The sequence below is a fragment of the Lepisma saccharinum genome, chromosome 2, assembly GCF_977018435.1.
Source record: "Lepisma saccharinum chromosome 2, izLepSacc3.1, whole genome shotgun sequence".
Classification (NCBI taxonomy): domain Eukaryota; kingdom Metazoa; phylum Arthropoda; class Insecta; order Zygentoma; family Lepismatidae; genus Lepisma; species Lepisma saccharinum.
This window is the reverse complement of record NC_139230.1, coordinates 31,498,392-31,520,505: the sequence shown is the minus strand read 5'-3', so window position 1 is coordinate 31,520,505 and position 22,114 is coordinate 31,498,392. Positions and strand designations below refer to the sequence as shown.

The window sequence follows — 22,114 nt, the reverse complement described above, 5'->3', positions numbered from 1 at the left end:
TACAATGAACTCTCCATTACTTATGAACTTGGACAAAACTACTGAATAATAAGAATGACACATTTCAATTCAATAATTAGGTGCAATTGGAAGTTATTGCTGTGCAATATGCTTATAGATAATAATAACTGGGCAAAACTAAATTCACTGAGTTATTTGTATCACATTCTGGAAATAGCCATGTTAATTACATTTTTAATTATTTTGTAGATCACCTAATTCCATTAAATAATTACAAAATCAGTTTCCAGTGTTTTATATTGTAACTTGTTGTATTGAATACAAATAAAATACATGCATTATTTATTTCCATACATGCTCATTCAATTCAATTCAATGTGTTTAAATTGTTCATTTATTCAAGCATGAAAATGTTCTCCATTAAATGTTACTTCTTTCAAAGTAAATTTAAAAGGCTTTGGATATATTTTTTATGTGAGTAATGGATGTAATTCCACTAATATTTATTAATTTCCACCTAATTTCAAATCAATAGCCTTACCTGAGAGGTGGCATTCAATCTCACACTTCTCAATTCTAGATTGTCATAAAATGGCTGCCTAAGTAAAACTTCTTTCTCTTTGAAAGATTTCACAAAACCACATTTAGATGCAAGTTATTGTTTATTCAATAATTTGTCAATTTTTGTACCAAATAATTGAAACTGCTCCTAAAATGACAACATATTTGTGTATCCTTATGGAAATTGATCAAGGAAATTATATGCTCAGCAGATATGTAATGCATTATCAAACATTGAAATATTCAAATTCTACTTAAATCATCCTTTTGACATTTCATGTATTTATATTTTTACTCCTTTCTAAAAAACAGAAACCAAATAATTTATAATAGTGGTTGATATATTGAAGAAAAATCCTCGACTCACTTAGTGAGTTTTCCTCCATTTCTAGAATTGAACTGATTTGTTCTCTCTCCGATGCCTCTTCAGTTCTGCTTTCAACTTCCTTTAGGATGAGTGGAACCTTCATAATGTGCTGCACTGGTGCCACAAGCAGATCTGTTAATTGCAGTTTCTTGCATCTGGGATCTCTGTTACACCACTGGAATATAATACTTTTGGTAGCTTGCAGGCAATATTTGTACTTCGTTGAATCATACAGAAGAGTAACGAAGAAATATAGTAGGAACTATTTTGGAAATTGGTTGGTCCATGCATAGGAGAAGGAATAATACATGTTTTGAGTGGTACTTTTCTAAGAATGAAAGGAAGTGGCATATCTTGAGACATATCAAAGTGGGAAAGACAATCTTTAGAAACATTGTCAAACAAACTTAACCAATGCACAGAGTTAAGGAATATATGGTATAATTAATAATTATTGAATGTATTTGCTACATATTTTTGACAGTCCTGTCTGTAAAGTTTGACAATAGTGTAAAATGAACTTGGCCTTTTATTTATTTATTTATTTATTTATATGCATTACTGCATTGAACCATAAATGCTTTCCACAGGATTTATGATTGTTATATTTGTATGGTGCAACTGAGATCTCTATTGGCCAAGTGCATCCTTACTGGAATATTTTTTAATGCTATGGACTAAAGATGCAGACTGAGTTCAAGTGGATCATCAATGATTAGAATTATGACAAATTCTGTTGTGGTCCTCTAATATGTTGAAATTAAGAAAACTTTGTGTTAAACACAGAGGTAAGGTAAAGGTAAAGTTCCCCTGCATATAGCACCGTGCATTGAAGGCACATTTAGAGGACGTGTGGGTAGAACCCCACATATTCTCAATCTTGGCCATTTTGGAAGTGATGTGATCAGCACCATGCTCCGGCCACCTTTACCCCCCACAAGGTTGCACCCAGGTGCCCATTGATTTGAGGCTGGGTGAGCACCAGAGCCACTTTCTGCAGGGACAAGGCTGGAAAAATTCTAACCTTAGATCACCCAACCCAGGAATCGAACCAGGGTCTCCCGCATGCCAGTCAGATGCCCTACAAAAATAAGCAATGATAAACAGAAAATCTTTCAGACTCCTTTAAAGAACTGAAGTGAATGCTAAGTATAAACTTAGCATAATACAGATGTGAAACTAAATGTGGAGGGTTTGGTTCCAGATGTAAGTTCAACAAGGTGTCTATCTTAGCTTTTGCCCTCCGTGATAGGGAGTCACAATTCATTGAGAAGAAAAATGTTTAACAGTTGAAAGAGTTTTGAGTTTTTGTTTTAAGTCCACTTTATGCACAGGTAGGCTAATTGGGACTGGACCTGCAGTTTAAAGTGGGATCCAAACCACTATGTACCTCCACTGGGTATCGAACCCCAGACCCCTTGATTACAAGGTGACATATTATTGAAAGAGATATATAAGTACAAAATTCTGTGCACTGGGTAAGCTAGTTTCTAAATATACATATTCCAATGTAAATTGAAGTAACATGCATAAAAATAGATTGTATCATCTTTCCTGACCAGAAACAGAAAAACACTCTCAAAACACTGTCTTAAGTATCATCAGTATAAATTGAAAAGTGCAATAATATTATGCTCTGATACAACTTCACCATGCAGCAATCTGTCTAATGTCATCCTACATATGCATTCTCACAATGTATTTCCACATACTTGCTAATTTGACAATTGGCCCTCTGCAATAGTGCAGATTTCAATTTGTGATCATATTTGATTTGATTGACTAATTATATTGTATATGCATTATAGCCTATGGTTGGACTTGGTCATTTAGTCACTGAACAGATTAAATTGGAATCTGACATATTCCAACTACATAGAGAGCTGGATACAAGAAAGTGCAGTAAAATCAAAAAGTTAATTATGTTCAGTGGCAAGATAAACTGTAGAGTTGAAAATTGTTTGTTAGTGCATGGTATTACACAATTGTGTTTTGGACATCATCCCACAGAAATACTCAAGCAACTACTTTGTTGCTTTAGACTTTTATTCAATAATGATAGGCTGTCACATTCATTGTGCTTGCTGCATGTCAGATTTTCTTTGTAGAGGCAGAGTCTTAGCTTCAACAACAACAACAACAACAACAACAAAACTCTACAGTTCATACATGTTGCTGCATGGTTTAGTTGATCTTTCTTCTTTTGTAACTACCAAATTATTGTTCTTTTAAGGTTAAGTTTTAGAATTAAAAGTTTTGGAAGTTGACAAGAAAATCACCTTTCCCCTAGAAAACCTAAGTTAATTATTATCACTAAGAGATTAAAATTTCGTATTAGTATTTCGCCATTCTCTGAGAAAAATCTCTTGCAAATTTTCAAGTTAATTTGTTCACATAAGGAGGCATGTCATTTAAATATAAACTTTGAAACTAAATTAAATGTCATCTTGGCTAATACCAGCTTTTGTAAAATAAAAAAAATCAGAATGATACGAGTTGACTTTTCTTCACAAAAATTCATTAAATGATTATGATGAATGAGTAGATATGTAATATCCAGTTTCTTTAATTCTACTACTAATTTAATTTCAAAGATTTTTAACTTTTTATCAAGTTCAGACAGTGTATTGAGAGAGAAATAAAAGACAAATAATCCATATCAACTGGTTTCCATAATTTTATATAGATATATAAGATACTATTCTTAAATAATGAACATTTGGGATGTATAAAACAGCTTTCTGATTAATCTTTGCTAAAAAAATAAAACAGAAAAAAATTGTAACCATGGAGTTAAAATCCTCAACACAATTCACATGAAGGTTACTTTCTCACCGAGTCACATTCACTTGCTTCGAAAAACTGAAGCATTACCTAATACATAATTACTTTCCAAAATACTTTGATCATAAAAGATTTAAGTGGAGAAAAGAAAATCAGGACAAAACCGTTGATATGGATCACTTTGATTTAGAATGACAAAGTACCACTCCAGAAAGTAGGAGAGGAGAAAAGGACAAATGTTACATATCAATACTCTCGTGATGTAGGGTAATGTGGCATTACCTGTAGCAACAGATGATATGCAGTTAGTAATGATAACAATTAAGCATTTATAATTAGTGATTTTTTGTATGTTTCCAGATATATCTTGAGGTTGCTAAATTTCCTTCCCTTCAAATTCAAAATTCAGCTTAATTTTTTTAATCTTCTTTTCAGAAACATCGATTCACACATACATAAAAATTTCCCTCTCTCTCTCTCTCCCCTTATGTTGTCCTAATATACAGGATTTCTCCATAAGGCTCTGGCTGCAATGAAAATTGTAGATTTCTTGTCATCATTTTTTGCTGCTATAATTCCATTTCTTTCGCAGATATGTGTGTATAGATGTATCTTTTTCATTTCTTATTTGCTTCTAGAAATAAGAGTACCAAATTAAATTATTAACTAATAAGCCAATAATCATTTCATGCATTGCAGATTTTTCTTTAGTATACTTGTACTAAAAAGAAGTACACAATCCCTAAGCACATTTGACAAAAATGTAATTTTTAAAATGATATTGTTTGACACCATATTCTGTACTGAATAAAAGAATAGTGGTGATTTCAAAGGATACTTCCATCCATATTTAATTTTCAACTTGCATCTTGTTTATAATAACTTGCAACAGTACTTCCATATCGTTATGGATTCAGTGTGTGTAACTTTTTGATAAAATTCGAAATCTTGTGCAATTTATCAAGTATTATTAGTATGAATGGTATAAGTAAGCAACAGAAAAGCAAGTACTTATAGATGACAACACAGTTTGTATTTTTTTACTTTCAATTTTAATATCTTCAGGCTCCCATAAGGTTTAAGAATGATAGTTCAGTTATATCTGGAAATTACTTCTCCTGGTTCTTTTATGTAACAGTTTGATGTTCAGCTTATTTCTTGTTGACATTCAAACGAAACATTGACATCCACATTGTAGAAATTTGGCACTTATCTGGTCATCTTTTCTTTACTTCCTCAGACCTATTCTCTTTCAAGATTGTGTAAGTTCAAGAAACCATTGTGTTTGTATCTTCAATTTTAGTTTTTCAGATTTTACTTTCTTCCTTTCCTACATTTTCTGCGAAGAAGCTGAGCTAGATCCAAGATAAACCAATGCACATTTTGGTTATAATGTTAAATATATTTTGTACTGAAGATCTAATCAATCTACATAGCACTCCAATATCTTTTGACTGTAAGACAAATCCTCGTCAACTGCTGCCATTACATGTCCCTCCATAGAAGAAAATTACTATTTATAGTCATACTTTTACTATTGCAATTTTTGAATACGCTGTATCACTACTGTCTTATTGAAAAGTAACTCACATAAATTTCCTTTGGCTTTATACAATTGCAGTTGTCGACTATGAAGAATAAACAAGGTTTCTTCCATTCAGTGACTTTAACCAGTGTCGACTTTCCTTCTTTATTATCTTCGTAAGCAGGTTTCATTTACTTTGCTTTTTAGGGAGACAATGACCCAAGGTTGTAATGTGATTCAAGTACCATTGAAATGTGATCATTACCATACCCATGGGTTAAGAGACATGCCGAAATAACTCCCCATTTTTCAACACAAATAAGTTATACTGGCATGAAATAAAACTTTGTAACTTTAAATCTACTTTTTCACTTATGTAATTATAAATATGTCTCTCCAAAGAAATTTTGCTATCTTTTCAGATGTCACATCCTCCAATCCCATGACGTCCATAAGATAATCCAAACATTGATCAAGTTCCATATAGTTCATGTCTTGTTTATACTTCTGCCTTCATTTCTGCTAAAAATGCAGGGATTTGTTGAATACTTTAAATTTTAATGCACATATTGAATCCAGGTATGCCACATTACAATACTATTTAAAATCTTTGTTGAAAAAGTCCATTGAATTGGAAATGTATATATTCATTTATATACATCAAATTTTGTTAATCATATACTTAGAAAGGCATGTTCACTAACATAAATTATTCACTTCATGGCCTCAGTTATTGTTTGTGTTATCAACATTAAAATAAATTGTGTTTTTAACAGTGACTGGCTCATTTCAAATAAGATCCATATCAAATTGGCATCCTGAATTATGACAATGAAAATAAGTCGAACACTTAATGGTCAAATGGTCCCATTTAAATATATGCACCAAAAAGAATCTTGTAAAATAACTGATAAGAACACCTCAAAAAAGTAACCTTCACATATTATTGTGTGAGAAGAGTTTCTGAATTCATAGTGTAAAGTACAGAAATAAATATACTTGAGCATACTAAAATAATTAGTCATTGTGCCTGCAATATTTCTAATTCTACTGTTGTAAATGTACCCTTCATGGTATTTCCATACTCATTTAACTTCAAATCGATGCTCCTTAGGTTTTAAATTTCTATATTCCATGCTTGCTTCAGTAATGATAAATAATATTTATCTTACTCATTGTTCAAAATTAGATGACTCCTCCTCATTTCTCCACCATTGTACTGCAATCTTCGAACTGTAAGTGAAATTTATGCAAAAACCTTCCGTGATCAGTATTGTCTTACTTTGCAAATTTTGACTCAGTATAAATCCACAATAAATAAATATCTTTCAAGGGAGTTCTGTGGAAAGCTTCTAATGGAATTCATGTACATTATTAAAAATCAGGTTCATTTCATTTCACATGCTCTATAAAATAACTTCCAGCAGGTTTTGTTCTTTGTTATATTGACTATTTTAAATAAGGTATTATTCCCTTATAAATCTTCATGCATATATAGGCATCATAATCATGTTGTCACATATTATTTGTCTTCTTTTATATAAACAAGCCAGTCTAAATTATTTATTTCATACTGCAAAAAAATATATGAATTGACAGAAAAGTTACCACAATCCTGGACAGCTTTATTTTGCTCTTGATGAAATGGTAAAGAAATTATTCTCGTAATTTCTATGATAAGTAAAAAAAAAAATGATTTTATGAGGACATTGAATTTCAGTTTCTGTACATAGTTCTACTTATTCTATGTAAGTTGCATGGTAATACTCTGCAATTTACCTTTTCCAAGCAATACTTTTACCTACAGGTGGAATAAATTAACAGTGCCATTTAGCAATTATTTCTTGCAAGCCAAAACCGTACCAAACAATAGTCAAATTACTCTCATTTTAATAAATTCAAATGGCTCATTAGTGGTGTGTGACAAATTAACACTAATATTTTAAAATTTTTTCACCAATATACTTTCAATACTACTAAAAAATATATATGTATGTATGAACTTAAGAATACACACAGATTCTTTCACTGGATGTGTTAAAAATCATCCAACATTATTAATGTTACAAAATTAACAGTATATAACATGAACACAGAGATATCCATGATAAATCAATTGTTACAGTTGCATGATGAAAGATAGAGTGATTTTGAGATGATTCCTGTCCGTGTCCTTCTCCCACTTTGTTGATCCACTTTCTTCACCTATGATGAGAAGCTACAAGAGGTAGATGTTAAAGTTGAGTAATAGAAATTTAAGCCAGTGCCATTACCAGCATTCTCACGAGAATATTGAGTAGTAACTTTAGTCCACTTTCTGATATAGGTAGAAATGTTAGAAATTTCTATGCAAATTAACTTACTCATCAGTGTGTAATAATAGGAATGCAAGTTTTTGCAGTTTTGTAAGTTATAATAGAAATATTCATTGTTAATTTACTCTTGAAAATATAAATTAATTGTAAATGCATGATATTGTATTGTTCTCTTTAATATGCATAAACATCAATCAAAATTATAAAAAAGCAAGTATAATGATTCAATGTAAGAAATTATGTATTTGTTAATGGTTGGATAATTATTTTTTTCTCCAGAAAAAATTGAGCCATTAAATACATTTTTAAATGAGGGAGAGACTTACTTGTATTATGAATATTATTTTTTCTTGAAATGAAAATTCTCCATGGTTACATGTAAGTAAATTTATACCAAATACATTAAAGCACCTTGAAATTTAAAAAGGCACAAAATAGTTTTAAAACTTCAAATGTCAAAATTGGATCCTACCTTCTCAAATTCACAAAATTCTACTTGTCTTCGTAATGTTTCCAAATAATTCAGAGCATTTATGTAATTAAGAGCATAGCGATGGTAAGCTTGGGAGAGGGAATCAGCCTTTGCACTCTGAAACAGAAAAATACAACAGTCAATAAAAATAAAAATACTGTAGCTATAATTCTGTCTTAATTTTAAATCTACATATAATGTTTATTGTTTCATCTTGCAATTCCAATGACCCAAACTTTATTTTCAAATGGATGATTTGGATCAAACTTTAAGTTGTTGATCCAATCTCAAATAGATTATGTGATTAAATGTCAGAGGCATGCATTGTGAATATGCAATGTAAGGATAAATTAAGTGCTTTTGCTGCCTTCATGGAGCATGAAAAGTCAACTATCTTCACTCCAAAACAACTTTACAGCCAGAAATTCCAATTTCCATACAGAAAAGCTGCTGCTTACTTTGCTAACTGGTTTTACCCAAGGCAGTCCCAAATGATCCTGATTGTGTCATCAGTACTGCCCACACCCACCCTTTTGTGGTTTCTTTTGAATGGTTATATGGCCCAGGATATGCAAGGTTGGCAGAAATCAACTGACATACTGTCTGCAATGATTACTATACTCTGTGGATCAAGGTCATGAATAATGGTAAAAAAGAGGAGAAAGCAAGTTGATGGAGCAAAGCAGTGCATGCTGTGGCAAACAGCTGGCAGCTGCACTCACGAATTCATAGGTCGAGCCCTCTCGAGTCAATAGTTGTGCAGAGATTTTTTTTAGTTCACTCGCTCGAGATATTCCCGATACAGAGTGTAATACTTGCAGTGATAGATAACAGCACAGCAGAAAAGGCGTGGCAGAAAATACAGTATAATTAAAAGAAAGAAAAATGGTGTAAAAGTCTTCAGAAGACATCCTTGTGACCTTGCCATTTGCCTGGTATTCTTGCCAATGATTGATTTGGGTTTTAGTCATGACATGGATATTCATTTGCATTTGTTCCTTCCTCAGTTTTATCATATCATTCCTCTTCATCCTCATGGTTATTACCCAGAGAAGTAGAAGAATGGCGTAAAGTAAGGAAAATGTATATAGCTATACATTTTGCACAGACGACGTGGAAATAAATTCATGAGAACTATTTGAAAGTTGCAAATTGAAACAACAACATATGTAAGCTGACCTCTCAGATGGAGTTGTTAGCACAGCATGCTGTGATGCCAGTGGTCCCAGGTTCAAATCCTGTTACATAATATGTCAAGTGTCAACACTTTTACATTTTACAGCACTGAGTTCACTGTACTACATGGTGGTTACATAATACATCAAGTTCTATGACAGGCTTGGGCAAGTTGCTTATTTTGTGAAAGAGGACTCTGGTAAAATTCAAAGCAAGTAGATTTACTGTAGCTTTGTAAGAGGAACAGAAAGAGAAGGATGAGTGAGTGAGTGAAGCAGAAGACCTTCAGGTGCAGTTTGTAGGTGCAGGAATTCAATGTGCATGGAATGCTCGTTGCCCTCCACAAGTGTATGCAAGTTGCTCAAGCCTTTTCTAGATTTTGTGTGATGTATTTTCCTTCTTAAATAAGACAAAATTAAAGTAAAACATCAAGGTTTTTAATAAGCTACAACACTGAAGCATTGTAACACAACTTAGTACTTTCTAAGGAACACATGCCAACCTCCATGATGGAGTGGTTATCACAGTAGCTATAGTGCCAGGGATCCTGGGTTTGAACCCTGGCCTGGGCATGGATGATCTTTGTGAATCCTTCATCAAATCACCTCTCATCCTCATCATTGCGATTAGCTAAAAGTGGCAGAAAAGTGATGCTAAATAACAAAAATCACAATATAAAAAAATCTAAGGAAAGCACACATAAATTTCACAAACAATCAGTAAATCATTCATTGGACCAAGAATGTGAGGTCATTGCCTTGGTGGCCAAGTGTGTTGAATGCTGGACCCCCAATCTTGCCACTTATGGTATGAGGTTCAAATTCTGGCATGGTTATGGGTGTTCCTTTGTGTTGTGAATGTCCCTTCATTAATTTAACCTAACTATTAATCATCCTTGTCATTGTGATCACCTAAACACACAAAAAAATCAATGCAAAATAAGAAAAATACAAATACAATTCTCTGTTTTTGGTCTCTGTGTTTACAAGTAGTTTCTCCCTGTTTTGTAATGAAAGAAAAAAATGTATTTTATTTTATATGGTATTTAAAATAATAAAAACAGAGTAAATCAGAATTTTGTATTTTTCTTATTATACATGCCTCTTTAAGCTAATTAAGATGATGAGGAAGAATGAAGATTAGAATAGTAAATTGTTGAAGGGTCACACACGAAGGATTATCCATGCCTAGGCTAGGATTCAAACCTGGAGCCTTCAGTGTTGAGGCTGTTGGGTGATCACCCATTTTGCTCAGCCACCAAGGCAGCTCAAGGAATCTATAATAGCACAGTTACTAGCTTTTAAAATTGTAATATTTTAAAAATTTACTTAATGATATGGTAATATTTTATCGATACAGTGAAACCCCAATTTTACATTTCTGTATTTTACATTTTGCCACATTATGCATTTAACTTTTCTGCACCGATGAAATATTAAAATTATTTCCCAGATTTTAGCTTTTACCATATTTAAGGTTATTTAGTTGCAGACTTCTGGAGAATGTATAATTGAAAGGTTCCATTGTATTTGAAATGTACATGCACAACAAGAGCATACCTTTTGAAACAATTTTACTAAAATTTCTGTTGTTGCAACTTCTCCTGAAGGCCCAACATGCTGCAGTAACAGATTGATGAATTCTTTACAAAAAGCATAAGTTACCTGTATAAAAAAGAAATACGCAATTAAACTACATTTGCGAGATAATTATTTCTTGAATACAAGCATGTATATCATTCTAAAAACACAATGTGGTTTTGTTCCATATATTGATAACTAATGTGAGTGTGTAAAAAAGAGAGATGCTGTAAAAAATCAGGATTAATAAAATTCTATATTTGGTTTAAGAAGGGATAATATAAGTAAGTTCAACTGGTTAACTTATCCCATCCACATGAATGAGACATTTCAAGATCTTGAATATATGTTCTCTTCATATGTATTTTATGATTGAACATTCTTCAGCTCATATAGCCCTTATATGCAATTTATCAGGTACAATTTACAGATTCAACAGCCTTGACTAAACTGTAATCTTATGATCTTTCAGTGTAACTAAGAGTGTTAGTGCTGTAAAAAGGAAGACAGCTTTTTTTAGGGGGGCATGGCTAAATCTCCCCAATTTTTGAAGTTTTTTACATGTGAATCTTGTTGTTTTTGGCATTTTTGGAAACCAATGCACACAACCACTGGACCACTATCTGCATATCAGCATAACCCTTCCACTTTCACACCATGCCTAGATTTCCTATGGTTGAAGAAAGACCAACCTTTGAAAAAGTGCTCCCCGATTCAGAAAAGTTAGGGGGAGGTGGTGTAAGACATTTACCCATCTTCTTCAACTGATCTCATGTCAGTACGGTTAAACATAACTTTCTACTGCATTCACTTTTAGTGACTTCTGTGGATTGTTCTGAGGTAACAAAGATATGGTAAATCTACATAGTACATCAAATAACTTATGGTGGTAGGGTATTAAGGATGTTAATTTTTTCCTTCAGACTGAAGCAACAAGAGACATGTGACAGGCAACAGACAACAAACAGCACATGGTTTTTGAAACGAACTTTCAGAAAAAAATGGAACCTCTCGAACAGAAGTGACACAAAATTTGCATGTGTTGTTGCTTGCATATTGCTTGGATTGGGTTTTTTTCTCAATAATGTGCATCATCTTGCCTTGGTCTGGCAGTCACACTCTCACATTATATGTTTTTTTTTGTTTGTTTTTTTCCCCAGACTAAAGGTGTCTGTGCCACTAGTCACTCTGGTGTGAAACATCTATGTTGCCTGTTGCTTCAGTCTGAAAGCTCCTTTAATCTTCTTTTTTGCCTCACACTTAATCATCCTTTGTACAGAAAAATGTGTACAATTGATCAATAATTGAGCTCATATATTTTTGTGCCCTTTTGGCATAGCTCAACAGCCATTCTGCAAATTGTTTTATCAATTTGAGCATTTTTATTAATAGAAAAAAAATTTGATTAAGACCAAATTTCACTATGATCAAATACACGAAACAACAAAACATGCAATGAACTGTCACCAAAGCTCATGAGGATGCAAGAGGGGACATGGATATTTGTTCAGACTAAACTCCAGTCCTGATTATTTTACATATACACAATAGTGTATATAAACACAAGTGTGGATGTAAGTTGGAACATTAAGAATTACAATATGTTATTTCTAGGTTATCCTAGGGAGGGTTCTTATGTGAACTCTCACTTAATGGTTAGTTCTCTGGTGCAAGCACTTTTGAGTTCAATCCTTGCTGGAACCTAGAAAATTTCAGTGTTGACCAGCATTGCAAGGGCAGTTGTAGAGCTGCATGAAAGTCTCTGGTCTATATTCCTTTTGAGATTCAGTGTACTGGCCCAATGCATACCTAATTAACACCATGTGAAGTGGAGTCATGGCTGTAGACAGAAATAGCTTTTGGGGAGGATTCACCTCCAATTGATCACATACTTAACAATATTAGACTACATATATAATTACTGTTAACATATTTGGTTCTGAGAATTCTCATACTCAAATATGTACAGAGAAATTTCTCATACATGTTATAGTCTGTGAATTGCCTTATTTTTTGTTGTTCTTGTTTCTCAGACTTCAGAAATAAATATGTAGTGTTCAGTTCAGTTGGCGTATTCTTTTCTGCACAAAGCACTCAGGTTTGAATAATACCTTAAAATTTAACAGTTACTAGGCACTATACAAGCATGTGCTTTATGAGATCAAATACAGGTAAAATCTACATACTATACTGACAACTGTGTGTGCAGGGAGAACTAGAAAGCCAGAGGTCCCAGTTTCAAACCCAACAACACAAAAAAAAAAATAGAGGTCAGAAGAGAATTTTGGGCCAATCATAAGGGAATTTTCAGTGTTCTTTGATTGACTTGAAAATTATGGGCACATCAGCACATATGTCTATCACACAATATGGGGACAAGCCCCTTAAACTATACTGCCTCTGAAAATAAAATCTCCATACCTAAGTTAAAAACTGAGGCACTCAGCACAGGACAACATGACCCCACACAGGATTATACTGGTTATGGGTGTAGTTGCCAGAGTTTCGCCAGCCTGTAAGACTGCAGTTAGCAGGGTGAACTATGTGGAAGCGAGGTTGACTTCAGATTGCTTTCAGCAAAGCTCACCCTGAAATTTCAGTCTGAAACAGGGACAACACTGCAAAAAGGATGGCCAGAAGTGAGAATGGAGGGTCACAGGTGATCTGTGTTTTCAAAAATTAAACCTGAGGTAGAAAGGGGAGGAAAAAAACCACACATTTCTCGGGTCAGTTTGACATTTGTGTGGTGAGCAGACAACAGAATTCTGCTCCTCTAAGTGACAGATTGTGGAAGGGAAGTCCAGCTGTACGTACTACTGCTGCCAACTTAGTTTTCGTGGAACAAGGTTTGTCCAAATCATGAAATGCACCAAGGAACTATCTTTTCATCTATTATCTAACCGGTCTCAGTTGTAGTTAAATCCAGCCTTGGCTTTGCAGTCTAGCTCTAGTTGCTTCAGAGAAATAGTATCTGCGTTTTAGGTGGGATTTAGCTCTTTTCTGCCAATCCAATGCGACAACACTGGCTTGTTTCCAGCACGGTAACAGGGGCCCTTAACAGGCATATGTATAACCCCATACCACACTTTACCCCAAAGTCTTCCCCCACTCTTTCCTTGCATTGGCACCCTTTCCTCTTGCTAGCTCTTCAGGGTAGTGGAAAGAAACTGCCTGCCTTTTCGCTTCTGTCGGCTGCAGAAAAAATGTCCTCTGCAATACTCAACGACAATGCTGTTGGTTAACGTATTTAACAAAGTTGTTATTTTATTGAAACAACTTTTTAATTCTTCATGTCTCTCTTGCTTGCTTTGTATGCCAAATGAAATGAGTGGAACTTCCATAGATTCATGGCTCATGGGTCACAATGAAGAATTGTGTCTGTAGGAGGCTGACATAGGCAAAACCACCTTCGATTTGATCACTAATGTTGCAAGTTCCCTTCCTCTTGCACATATGTATGCTGTTGAACAACAGTCATATAAGATTTTTTTTTTTTTTACAGAAAATGAAGAATTAAAATAGTTATAATTAAAAAGGGATAGAAGGACATATAAATTTATATATTTATAATAAATAAAAATAACCCATGGCTCGACAGCCCTCAAAAGGGCCTGGGCCTATCTCCCGGCTGCCAGTCTCCCTCCCACAATCCTACTTAGAGGTGTGGAGATCATCAACTGGTAATGGGGTTACGTGGGGTTAGCATGTTGAACTCCCAGCCATTGTAGGAGATTTCCCAGACTGGGTTACGCTACTCACTCATAGCTCCCCAATTTCCTCATGATGGTGGGTTGCCACCGACCCTATACACAGGCCAAGAACCCAGAGACTGAACTCAGGCAGACTCGAACCTATGCCGTCCTGCAGTCGGAGTCCAAAGCACAGTGCCTTAGACCACACGGCCATGGAGGAGGACTTATATATTAATATACATATATATTTTAAATGAATACGCTATATCTGTGGAAACCTTTTGGACATCAAGAAATATAATTCTCAATATTCATAGTAATATTAAGTTTGATTAAGAGACAATCTTGGGATATGGATTAAGTGTGTTGGTGAAATTCATCTAAAACTCACCTGGTCAATATCTCAAGAATATCATTCATTGCCAAGAAAATTTCAAGACATAAGATTAAATTTATCTGCATATTAACTTACATATATGAGGTCTATTTCTATCTCCATCGAGTTGTAAAATCAACAAGATAGAACATGTATAAAATGTATGTACATCCCCTTGTGGCTTTTGCACATTTTAGAAATTTATTTTCAAATGTGGTATACATGATGTGCATTTACATTGAGCTTGCAACAGTCTTCATGGTGCTGTTATTCTACAAAAACATGAATGACAAGGGTAACCCACGTAGACCCAGACTACTAACTCTCAACTTCTGTACATGTGCTGATTTTTATATGACCAGCATTCTGTGATAGTTTCTCTTGTATTACAAAAGTCACCCAGATGGAAGTGTTGTTGAGGAAACAGCAGTGACTGATGATCAACTTGAAACAAATGTGGAGGGTTAGCAACACACTCACATGGCAAAAGTCTTCACGAGGGGGATACGATAGCTCATGCTCCATTAGAATAACATGGTTGGTGTTAAAGTTGAAAAGTGCATGGGATACATTTACCTTTTGTAAATCTTCACATTCTTTGTGCCTATCTCATTACTAATTTCACAGCTCAAGAGAGGTTGAAAAAAATTGCCTCATACTATTTTAATTCCACACTTCCAATACTTATGAAAGCAAAAATAAATGTTGTAATACATTGAACTCACACAACACAGCTCATCCAAATTCCCAAACAAAAGCTCTGGTTCTGCAAACATTGCAAATCCCTCTACTTGAATCTTCTTAAGCGGTTCCATAAAAACCTACAAAATTAAAATACTACAGTGAACACACAGTGTACATGTAGCATAATTACAAGTTTTATTTTTTAAAATTGGTATTAAATGTACAGAAATATATCTCTAACAAAACTACAGAAAAATGTGATTATAACAAAGCTTAAGGCACTCTTGAGAACTAAACCAACATGTAAATTTGAGTTTTATAAGATGAAATACACAATTTAATTGAATGTCAAAAATGTGCAAGTACATTACAAATAGAAAACAACAGAATGACTTCTCTATGGTCGGAGTTGACCAATTTTACCATTTTGATATTCCACTACAACAAACTCCATTAGAATAAATTTTGATCTTACATGTTCAACTAAATTTTTCAATCAAATAAAGTTGTTGATGATCTTCAACTGCTAATACTAAATGCTTTTATATTAAGCTGTATTAAGCTTTACTCTTTTGAGCCAACAAACTGGGTGCATACTGCCAGTTATCAAAATGTCAATATTAATTACTCCTACTCATACACAACATAAACAAAGATTTTCTTCGTGAAAAGTTTCAGTTTTCATTTACCCATGTTTTTTAAACTTGAATTTTCATATTAAACATCATGAAACAAATTTTTTAAAAACTGAGTAAGTAAAATGTCAGCCATATACATTTTAAAATATAAATATAATTAATAGATAAAATAGGTTTTCTTGTTTATATACTTACATTTTTGAGAACCATAAGATGATCATAGAGGAAGGCACACTCACTCTGGAACAAATCCCACACAGCCTCCCGTCTTTTACACTCATTCCGGCTTGTAGTGGAGACTGGAGAAGCTAACTGCTCCTTGGACCCAAGTAAATTCTTCTCACTTAATGTCTGAACCAAAGGACTTGGTCTAGGTGGAAGCACACGTTCAGGTAATGTTTTGTCGAATGCCGCCATTCCTCTCCAAACTGCCCCAAGACGTCTTTCAAAGGATTTCTCACTTTGGGTCCTCATCAAACCTCTCCTTCCACGACCTCCAAATAGGCCTCGTTCATTTGAGAGACACTTATGAACGAGCGTTCTAGGTGGAGGTTCCTCCACCGTTTCCTGTCTAGCCACTCTACTGGGTGGAGGAGGAAGAATAGTTGTTGGACTCTCAGGCTCTGGACTGGAAGAACTGTTACTGCTGCTGCTACCACTGCTACTAGAACTACTACTACTGCTGTTCTTTCTGCCATATTTCTCAGCATCCACATATGCAACAAAGTCAGCCCAGCACATGCCCTTAAATTTCGACAATTGCTCATCATTGAAATCTGAAGGCTGCATACAACTAAGAACTTCTTCCAAGCCACATAGGCTTTCAGATTTTCCACGATTAGACCTGTCAAACTAGAATTAGAGAATTATAATAATACAATGTTGATCACATGATAGGCTACTATTCTAGGTATCTTTCTCCCTGTGGCTCTACAGCCCCTGTAGGGCCTTGGCTCTTATATAATAATTGAACCTAAAATATGAAGAGAGAAACCTGAACTTTGCTTTTTCGCTATGTGATTAGTCTAAATGTATTAGTATCACTTGTACTCAACACAGATGGTGATTGATATTGTGTCTAAAAATAATTCCTTCAACATCTTTTAAAATATGTATGAGAAACAGGTTTACAGAAAGTTTTATTGTAGAGCATCAAGATAAAAGTTCTTCTAGAAAGCAATGTGGAATTTCGTTTTTCATAATGGAGATAATAATTGGCAGGGTTTCTTCAGTTGTACATGAATTTTCCAGGTTTCTTGTTTTTTAGTAGATGAAGATTTATTCCATAAAAAACATTGCCTGAAATGTGTGTGGGGGATATACAAGCATGCCATGTCATTGCCTTAGCTAGAAAAAAACTTTCATACACCATATTCATACAAGTTTCATTTCCACAATTTTGAACCAAGCAAGTACCCCCAGAACCACTACCTATTCATTCTTGCACCATTGTCTTAGCAAACATTATCCCACATAACAATGTTTACTTCAAGCACTGAATATGATCATTCTTTTCAGACTTGATATACTCCACGTGTCTTATTAGATTTTAAACAACAGAACTACAGAAACAAACTTCTTTCTGGTGTGAACTATGGGTTTCCTTGTTACTGTGTGTGATATTAATTTAATATTCTATTCTAAAAATTAGTAATGTTAAACAAAGCAAGCATTTTGTTTCCAGGCACCAATATGCTGATGTATTCAATTGCCCAACATTCCATGTAGTAGTATTGAAGATATATTTTAGATATTTTAGATATTGTAATTCATCTAAATGAAATTAAGTAAGTTAGGAAGGAAAGTGCCTACATATGTGCAGAAGGAATGAAAGTGCCTACATATGTGCAGAGATATCAGAATGGAGTGAGATTCTAAGAGTTGTGCACAGGAGTGGATTTGAAGTATTGCTCCCCATAGGCCACATATTCTGCCTATCCTACCTACTTCCCATAAAGAAATTATAGACTTTTAAAATTTTAATACCATGAGAAATTAGAAATACATCCCCACATCTAAATGTGTTTTATTCCAGCAAAAAATTCCATGTATTTTCATTTAAAAAAAGTAAAATGCTCCATGTGCTTTGCACTATGCCATGAAGGCGTATATAGGGCATGCGGAGTTAGGGTCCCACACCTTCTTGATCAAGGCCGAAGGTGGGGTTGATGTGATCAGCACCATGTCCCTCTCCGCCTTTACTCCCCAGAGTTTCCTCCAGGTACCCACTTTATATGATGTTGGGTGGGCACCAAAGCCACTTGAACAGGTGGAAAAAATACCAGTTCTCCCCGCCGGGATCGAACCCCGGTAATGGTAATAAATGTATTTTCATTGCTGCTAGAATTTATAAATATGGAGCAAGGACATAAAACATACAACATAAATTATCAGTGATTTAAGATAAAGTAGTATTACAATAAATACTTTTATTTGCATGTTTAGAGCTTCCCAAAACATAAAATACTATAATTTTAATTATTGACAGTATAGCTAACCCTTGTGCTATATCTCTTCATTTTCTTTGAAAGAGAATCCGGATTATGTTTTACTTCCTCTAATTACTATTCAATAGAAGCTAATATGTAGATATGAAGTCTCTGGGGTGCATCATCAGATTTCCAAAAGTTGACTGACATTTCAGGACAATTTTGTCGCTCCTAATTCATATGTCTCTAGGCATGGCACTACTAGCCTTTCAGCAGGACTTGTTTGCAGTACTTGAAGTGAGGAAGGATGGCATCTCCCAGTTAGCAAAATTTTCATGAAGCATCCCCCCCCCCACTAATTGTCTCATTATCACTATGTTAAACCATAGGAGCATCCCCTCCAGCTAACCCCAATGCTTGATGAAACATCCCCCCAACTAACATTTTCCATTACAAGTGCTGCCTGTTTGTGAACTAATTTGCACATAATACAAGAAACTGGTGATTTTTTACATTAAAAAGGAAGCTTATAAGAAATGCACAAATGCAGGAACCAACCTCAACCCTATTAGGGACTTTGCTCTTTCCCAAATATTCATGACACTTGTTTATACCTAGTCCTATCATAAATACTGTCACAGCTTTGGAGGCCGGCTGGATACCCTCAGGGCAAGACCAGCACCTGCCCATGGTGAGCTGTAAGACCCGAGTCATTGTGTGGTGAGCTGTGGATGGGAGAAGGTGATTGTGAATTGATACAGGTCAGAATGGAATGGGATGAGTATGAAAATCGAGTGGTTGTCATTACACTACATAGGGTAGGGAAAGCAGCAGGTGAGATTTTCAAACTTCTCCAGAAGCTTCAAATCTCATGTACTATCAGGGAGACACTGAAACTGGAACTGTGAACGACTGACCCAGAGCAGGGCAGCCTTGAACAGTTTGGACGCCAGAGGTTGTGAAAGCAGTGTGTGCCATGAAATCCTGTCAGAAGATGGTCAGTGCTGGCTCGGGACCACAACATGCCCAAAATGTCCATGTCTCTCATGTGTTGCATTGTGACTGCAATCCTACAAATGACGTACACGTCATTTTCTCACTGATGCATTAAAGCGGCAGAGGTTGATCAAAGCAAAGTGCCTACTCAAGTGGTATGCAGCAAATGGGCACAAACAAATCCTCTTCACCAATGAAAAACTGTTCAATGTTGAGGAAGCATTCAATGCCCAAAACGACAGGGTACATGTGAGGAGTTCACGAGAAGCTACCGACAAGGCTCTGAGAGTCCAGAGAGACCATCATCCAGCGTCGGTTATGGGTGGTGGGGGTGAGTAATGAGGGCATCACTGAGCTGCATTTCTGCGAGCAAAGCATCAAAACAATGGCTAACAGTATTGCAATCCATTGTGCTTTAACTCTTAATTTTCTTTGAAAGAAAATCCTGATCATGCCTTCCTCTAATTACTATTCAGTAATTAGGTGTGGTGTGTTCAAGGTTCTCATGAACATCCCTCTTTCACGGTCAGGCCTGGAGTTCCAGCAAGATTCGGCACCAGCCCATAAGGCTAAGACGACCTGCAGTGGCTCCAGATGAATGTGCCGGACTTCATTTCCATGTCTGATTGGCCCTCTGGTAGCCCCGATCTTAACCCTCTGAGCTACAAATTGTGAGCTCTGCTTCAGGAAATGGCATGCAAGAAAAGACATCCCAACATCGCCAGTTGGAAACACTCTCTTGTGAAGGCAGTGGCGGACTTCCCTGTAGATATCGTGCATAATGCAATTGATGCGTGGCCACAAAGACTGAAGGACTGTGTGCATGCTAAAGGTCGTCATTTTGAGTAGCTATGGATGTTTTGTGTTCCTCACATATCCCTGTAACACAAATTCAAGGGATATTACACTTTTACTAACCATCTTGTGTCTATTTCCTGCAAACCTTGTGACAGTATTTATGATATAACTAGGTATAATCAGGATATTTTGGATAGCTTCCTCACAATTATAATTTGCAATCGGGAAGGTTTTGTGTATTTACCAAAACAAGAAATACACTTTTGCCATGTAGTGATTTAAAGAACTAATTTATAGTTAGAAATCAAGAAACAAATACTATTATTTGGTTTTCTAGATAGTGTAATGTTAAGTTTGCCTTTGTTAAAAATGACACTGAACCTAGTTCTCTGTAACTGAAAATTCACTCCAGAAATGTAGCAATAGTTTCAAAAAAGTCATCATGTGATTTTAATGAATACACACCAGCCAATTCCCACCATGAATTGATTTTTCAATGTGCGTGTGTGTGCTTAATCTGCTCAATAATGTCCATATAAGTCAGTAGCATATTTAAAGGAAGGAGGGGAGCTTGATTTCTTCCCTTGAAGTGTCATTGGGCCTCCCTGATGGGGTAGTGGTAATGCTATAGCCTTGTAATCAAGTGTTCCCTGTTCGATCCCCAATGGGTGGTGGTTCAGTAAAAAAAAGTAAAGTGCTCCCCTATGCTTTGCACCATGCCATCAAGGCATATAGGGGGTGTGGAGATAGGGCCCCACACTTTCTTGATCATGGCCGAAGGTGGGGGTGATGTGATCAGCATCACGCCCCTGGCCACTTCTACCCCCCGGAGTTTCCTCCAGGAACCTACTTTATACGATGCTGGGTGGGTGCCGGAGCCACTTGAACAGGTGGAAAAAATCTCGGTTCTCCCCCACCAGGGATCAAACCCGGGTTTCTCACATGGTAGTCAGACGCCCTAATGACTGAGCTACCGTGGGTGGCGGTTCAGAACCCACTTAAAACTAACTCCAGTTCTGATTAACCTATCTGAGCATAAAGTGCATTTAAACAAAGTGTGAGATGTTATCAGCCCAAAATAAATATTATACCTATCACAAGATGGCAGATTCATAGGTGCTAAAAAATAACCAAATATGCTAAAAAATGAACATTTTAATTTTATTGCATATTAATGTAAAGTCAAAAATATTTGTTAGTTGTAACGAACCCATTAAAAATAAATAGGTTTGTTACAATGCAGAAGTGTCTGTGACTGTACTATCATGTTTGTGCTTCTGCAGCTAAATTATCAGTGCAGTCTTCTTTGGTGTGAGTGGTCCAGGGTTCGATCCCAGTGGGTGACTGGAAATTCCACTGTTGATACAGAATCATGAGAACATATTGAGGATATACTTGAAAGGAAGTGTCTAGAAGTAACTACTTACTTCTGTAACTGTAAATCAGTTACTTCTTCAGAAAATGAGTAATGGAATTAAGTCACTACTGCAGTTACTTTTCTAAATGTTTCACAAGTAATGAACAAAATTATGGTTTCCTAAAAAATAAATAGAAATGCTTATTTTTATGTGTATAATTTTGTTGTAAGAAAATGTTTTGTGTGACAATTCTATTAATTGTAAATATGAAATTACTTAACTTTACATTTTCAAATTTAAATATTTTAAGTTTATTATGAATTAATTAAATTAATTTTGATGATCTATGAACTGCAAGATGATTGCTCTTTTATAATACATATTTTATGAGTCATCTTCGTA

The 22,114-nt window shown here is 35.1% G+C and overlaps 1 protein-coding gene across 5 annotated transcripts in view; it reads right to left on the bottom strand.

Moving 5' to 3' along the window:
* Positions 1 to 22,114, bottom strand: part of LOC145983985 (uncharacterized) — a 387,657-nt gene that overhangs the window by 27,238 nt on the left and 338,305 nt on the right. For all 5 annotated transcript variants that reach the window (XM_083117228.1, XM_083117229.1, XM_083117230.1 and 2 more), the window contains 5 exons: positions 16,327 to 16,983; positions 15,535 to 15,630; positions 10,721 to 10,825; positions 7,986 to 8,102; positions 890 to 1,064 (listed from right to left, as the gene is read on the bottom strand). In XM_083117228.1, the coding sequence (XP_082973354.1) occupies positions 890 to 1,064; positions 7,986 to 8,102; positions 10,721 to 10,825; positions 15,535 to 15,630; positions 16,327 to 16,983 (1,150 nt within the window). The remainder of the gene's footprint in view (positions 1 to 889; positions 1,065 to 7,985; positions 8,103 to 10,720; positions 10,826 to 15,534; positions 15,631 to 16,326; positions 16,984 to 22,114) is intronic.